Consider the following 6,300-nt stretch of genomic DNA (forward strand, 5'->3'; position numbering starts at 1 on the left):
GAGTCCCTAATGATGGACAGAGTTACAGCTAGTTACCAGTTCCCCCAGTCTACCAGAGTCCCTAATGATGGACAGAGTTACAGCTAGTTACCAGTTCCCCCAGTCTACCAGAGTCCCTAATGATGGACAGAGTTACAGCTAGTTACCAGTTCCCCCAGTCTACCAGAGTCCCTAATGATGGACAGAGTTACAGCTAGTTACCAGTTCCCCCAGTCTACCAGAGTCCCTAATGATGGACAGAGTTACAGCTAGTTACCAGTTCCCCCAGTCTACCAGAGTCCCTAATGATGGACAGAGTTACAGCTAGTTACCAGTTCCCCCAGTCTACCAGAGTCCCTAATGACGGACAGAGTTACAGCTAGTTACCAGTTCCCCCAGTCTACCAGAGTCCCTAATGATGGACAGAGTTACAGCTAGTTACCAGTTCCCCCAGTCTACCAGAGTCCCTAATGATGGACAGAGTTACAGCTAGTTACCAGTTCCCCCAGTCTACCAGAGTCCCTAATGATGGACAGAGTTACAGCTAGTTACCAGTTCCCCCAGTCTACCAGAGTCCCTAATGATGGACAGAGTTACAGCTAGTTACCAGTTCCCCCAGTCTACCAGAGTCCCTAATGATGGACAGAGTTACAGCTAGTTACCAGTTCCCCAGTCTACCAGAGTCCCTAATGATGGACAGAGTTACAGCTAGTTACCAGTTCCCCCAGTCTACCAGAGTTCCTAATGATGGACAGAGTTACAGCTAGTTACCAGTTCCCCCAGTCTACCAGAGTCCCTAATGATGGACAGAGTTACAGCTAGTTACCAGTTCCCCCAGTCTACCAGAGTCCCTAATGATGGACAGAGTTACAGCTAGTTACCAGTTCCCCCAGTCTACCAGAGTCCCTAATGACGGACAGAGTTACAGCTAGTTACCAGTTCCCCCAGTCTACCAGAGTCCCTAATGATGGACAGAGTTACAGCTAGTTACCAGTTCCCCCAGTCTACCAGAGTCCCTAATGATGGACAGAGTTACAGCTAGTTACCAGTTCCCCCAGTCTACCAGAGTCCCTAATGATGGACAGAGTTACAGCTAGTTACCGGTTCCCCCAGTCTACCAGAGTCCCTAATGACGGACAGAGTTACAGCTAGTTACCAGTTCCCCCAGTCTACCAGAGTCCCTAATGATGGACAGAGTTACAGCTAGTTACCAGTTCCCCCAGTCTACCAGAGTCCCTAATGATGGACAGAGTTACAAAGACTCCAGTAGCTATTGATTTGAGATAACTGACCCAAAGACTCCTGTTGCTATTGATTTGAGATAACTGACCCAAAGACTCCTGTTGCTATTGATTTGAGATAACTGACCCAAAGACTCCTGTTGCTATTGATTTGAGATAACTGACCCAAAGACTCCAGTAGCTATTGATTTGAGATAACTGACCCAAAGACTCCTGTTGCTATTGATTTGAGATAACTGACCCAAAGACTCCAGTAGCTATTGATTTGAGATAACGGACCCAAAGACTCCTGTTGCTATTGATTTGAGATAACTGACCCAAAGACTCCAGTAGCTATTGATTTGAGATAACTGACCCAAAGACTCCAGTAGCTATTGATTTGAGATAACTGACCCAAAGACTCCTGTTGCTATTGATTTGAGATAACTGACCCAAAGACTCCTGTTGCTATTGATTTGAGATAACTGACCCAAAGACTCCTGTTGCTATTGATTTGAGATAACTGACCCAAAGACTCCTGTTGCTATTGATTTGAGATAACTGACCCAAAGACTCCAGTAGCTATTGATTTGAGATAACTGACCCAACACTACAGCGTTATTATTGGGTGTTCTGAAACCAATGGTAGAAGTCTGCTTGGGGGGTTGAGGGGTGGGGTAGGGAGGGGTGAGGGTGGGTGAGTGAGGGTGGAGGTAGGTTAGGGGAAGGGGCCATAGTATGATTAAATACTTTTTTTGTCTTCCTCCTCCTTCCTTCTTCTATCCTCCCTCCCTCCCTCTTCCTCCTCCCTCCCTCTTACATTTACGTCATTTAGCAGACGCTCTTATCCAGAGCGACTTACAGTTAGTGCATACATTATTCTTTTTTATTTTCATACCCCATGGGAATCGAACCCACAACCCTGGCGTTGCAAACGCCATGCTCTACCAACTGAGCTACCTCCCTGCCGGCCATTCCCTCCCCTACCCTGGACGACGCTGGGCCAATTGTGCGCCGCCCCATTGGTCTCCCGGTTGCGGCCAGCTACAGCAGAGCCTGGATTCGAACCAGGATCTCTAGTGGCACAGCTAGCACTGCAATGCAGCGCCTTAGACCACTGCGCCACTCTGGAGACTTCTTCCCTCCTTCCTTCCTCCCTCCCTCCCTCTTCCCTCCCTCCTTCTTCCCTCCCTCCTCCCTCCTCCCCTCCTTCCTTCCCTCTCGCTCCACTCTCATTGGTTCTCCTGGCTGTGTCACATGGTAGCATTTAGGGGACCCTTCACAGCTGAAGTGTCTGCTGCACTAATGAATGGAGAGGGAGGGAGGTGGGGTCCTATAATGCAGACAAGCTTTCGTCTCTCTCTGTCTCTCTCTCTCTGCTGAATGGGAATACTGCCTCAGACTCTGACTGTGTTCTCAAATGGCACCCTATTCCCTTCATAGTGCACTGCTTTTGCCCAGAGTCTATGGGGCCCTATGGGGTGAATAGAGTGCAGTTTGGGACATAGCCTAAGCCCCAGCCTGGGAAAGGAAGAGGGTTATAAATTGTGTCAGTTAGTCTCCCCGAATAAAATGAAGCCATGTGGAAAATGAAATCCATTTCAATCTGAAAAGCGAGGAAGGCTGGGATGGGGGGGGGCTGGGGGGGGCTTCCCCTTGTTCTTTTTCTCTCTGTTCCATGGTGGTCGCTGGTCGGCCGTCTTGGAGGACTGTCTTGAAGTTTGAAACAGCCTCTTGTGTAAGCTTGTTGAGAGAGTCTGTGAAACTATGCACTCAACACATTGTTAGGGGATAGAAATGAGGGCTTTCCAGGAAGTGCTTTCTGGGATAGAAATGAGGGCTTTCCAGGAAGTGCTTTCTGGGAATACGTTGTATATCGAAGGAGTTCAACTCCTGTAGCAAAACATGTTCATTCAGGAATGGGAATATTATGAACTAACCTTGTATTTCTCTTGTCTCTATCATTTAATTTTGATGCTATGTTACTATATGATCAAATACTGTCTTGTCAGTTTCATTATGTAAGGCCAGCCTTACATAAAGGCTGCTCATAAAGAAAGTAGCAAGACAATTGTATAAGTGTGAAACTGACTGGGTCAATGTGTTGTCCTGCAGGAAGAAGAAGAAGAGGAGGAGGAGGAGGAGGAGGAGTCTGGAGAGGAGGATTAAAGAACAACATCATTTGACCTCTACCCCCCCATGTCGCAGTTTCTTCCTCCTGAGGAAACCACCGCCTTCACCACTTACTAAAGGACGTTGACCTCTGACCTCTGCCCTCTGTCCACTTCCATATCACACTGTTTTCATTTGACACTTTTTATTTGGGTTTATTTCTTTTGTTTTTGTTTGTTTCGATTCTGGGATGAAACACACATTCATCCTCAGAGCCGCCAAAACAACACTAAATACGACAACAAGGAGCCGCTTTACAACAACAACAGCAATGTTTTTAAACGTCTGTACGTACTGAAGGTGCTGGGGTTAGACGCACAAGATGTGCCTCTGCAGTTTCTCCTTCCCTCCTCCTCGTTCGCTGTTGACTGATTCTCCAGGCTTTTCTTTCTTTCTTTCTTTCTTTGAGGGAGAGATAGAAAACTGAAACAGTCTGTTATTGTCGTTGAGAAATTGCGACCACATGGCTGCTGTTTCAGTACAACAGAGGTCTACAACACATATATACACAGCCCACTCCGGAGTCCCGTGTCTGACCACCAAAGACAGGGAGACAAGAGAACTCTCTCTTCAAGTCAGGATGTTTTAATCTGTCGTGTTTTAATCTTTCATGAAATTACTTCTTTTTTTTATAACAAATTGGCTTCTTTAACTTGCTAAAGATCACACATTTCTCATTGATGAATTCCTCAGTTGAGGTTGTTGATTATTAGCAGTTATATTTCAGCATATGTATTTTACTGGCTGTAGTCTCTTTAACCAACAACCTTTTTCAAGTGCTTTTGCTTTAGCATTTTACATTGTGATAATGATCATTTTACATTGTCAGAATGATCATTTTATATTGTGATAATTATCATTTTACATTGTGATAATGATCATTTTACATTGTCAGAATGATCATTTTACATTGTCAGAATGATCATTTTATATTGTGATAATTATCATTTTACATTGTGATAATGATCATTTTACATTGTGATAATGATCATTTTACATTGTCAGAATGATCATTTTATATTGTGATAATTATCATTTTATATTGTGATAATGATCATTTTACATTGTGATAATGATCATTTTACATTGTGATAATGATCATTTTACATTGTGATAATGATAATTTTACATTGTGATAATGATAATTTTATATTGTGATAATGATCATTTTATATTGTGATAATGATCATTTTATATTGTGATAATTATCATTTTATATTGTGATAATTATCACCACACAACAAAGAGAAGAACTCAGCTTTAATGTTTATTATGGTGAAGTTCATACGATGGAAGAATCTTATTGGAGATAATATTATATAACTTTATTATTTTCTCTATTCTTTGATCAAATAGGAAACGATCAGTTGATTAGTCACAGTTCTCATCATCAACATATTGATTATCCAGTTCATTTTAAAAGTATACATTTAGCAGAGCGCTTTAACATTGTAATGCTTAAATGCCAAACTGGCTGTACTGTGGCTGTTTTTTAGTTAGACAACTGCTTTATTTAATCCAACATTTACACGAGGTCTGCAGCAGTCTCCCTGTCTTTGGTGGACTAACTTCATATTTGTGGATTGAGAGATGATTTTAATATATGGTCTTAGCTCTAAATCCATGATTAATCCCTTTAAACCTACCGCAGACTAACTGTATATCACTTCTTATCAAAGTAATCTGATTAACCTGCTCACATACATACATACATACATACATACATACATACATACATACATACATACATACATACATACATACTTCCATACGTCTTACATACATCATAAATACATACAGTACCAGTCAAAAGTTTGGACACACCTACTCATTCCAGGGTTTTTCTTTATTTTTACTATTTTCTACATTGTAGAATAATAGTGAAGACATCAAAACTATGAAATAACACATATGGAATCATGTAGTAACCAAAAAAGTGTTAAACAAATCAAAATATATTTTATATTTGAGATTATCCAAAGTAGCCACCCTTTGCCTTGATGACAGCTTTGCTCACTCTTGGCATTCTCTCAACCAGCTTCATGAGGTAGTCACCTGGAATGCATTTCAATTAACAGGTGTGCCTTGTAAAAAAAAAAAAAAAAATAGCCATTTAGACAAGTAAAAGACCAAGTCCATATTATGGCAAGAACAGCTCAAATAAGCAAAGAGAAACGACAGTCCATCATTAGGTCAGTCAATCCGGAAAATCTCAAGAACTTTGAAAGTTTCTTCAAGTGCAGTCGCAAAAACCATCAAGCGCTATGATGAAACTGGCTGTCAAGAGGACCGCCACAGGAAAGGAAGACCCAGAGTTACCTCTGCTGCAGAGGAGTTCAATGCTTCACAGAGTTCAAGTAACAGACACATCTCAACATCAACTGTTCAGAGGAGACTGCGTGAATCAGGCCTTCATGGTTGAATTGCTGCAAAGAAACCAATGCTTAAGGACACCAATAAGAAGAAGAGACTTGGGCCAAGAAACTCTCCGCATGTGTGGTTCCCACCGTGAAGCATGGAGGGGGAGGTGTGATGGTGTGGGGGTGCTTTGCTGGTGACACTGTCAGTGATTTATTTAGAATTCAGCATTCTGCAGCGATACACCATCCCATCTGGTTTGCGCTTAGTGTGACTATCATTTGTTTTTCAACAGGACAATGACCCAACACACCTCCAGGCTGTGTAAGGGCTATTTTACCAAGAAGGAGAGTGATGGAGTGCTGCATCAGATGACCTGGCCTCCACAATCACCCGACCTCAACCCAATTGAGATGGTTTGGGATGAGTTGGACCGCAGAGTGAAGGAAAAGCAGCCAACAAGTGCTCAGCGTATGTGGGAACTCCTTCAAGACTGTTGGAAAAGCATTCCAGGTGAAGCTGGTTGAGAGAATGCCAAGAGTGTGCAAAGCTGTCATCAAGGCAAAGGGTG

At 42.7% G+C, this 6,300-nt stretch overlaps 1 protein-coding gene across 1 annotated transcript in view; it reads left to right on the forward strand.

The window, feature by feature from the left end:
* hmga2 (high mobility group AT-hook 2) overlaps window positions 1–5,140 on the forward strand; it is a 93,872-nt gene extending 88,732 nt beyond the window's left edge. Inside the window, exon 5 of the mRNA XM_041869243.2 lies at window positions 3,315–5,140. Within this exon, the coding sequence (XP_041725177.1) occupies window positions 3,315–3,368 (54 nt within the window). The 3' untranslated portion in view covers window positions 3,369–5,140. The remainder of the gene's footprint in view (window positions 1–3,314) is intronic.
* The last annotated feature ends 1,160 nt before the right edge of the window (window positions 5,141–6,300 follow it).

Source organism: Coregonus clupeaformis, unplaced genomic scaffold (assembly GCF_020615455.1).
Source record: "Coregonus clupeaformis isolate EN_2021a unplaced genomic scaffold, ASM2061545v1 scaf0454, whole genome shotgun sequence".
Taxonomy (NCBI): Eukaryota; Metazoa; Chordata; class Actinopteri; order Salmoniformes; family Salmonidae; genus Coregonus; species Coregonus clupeaformis.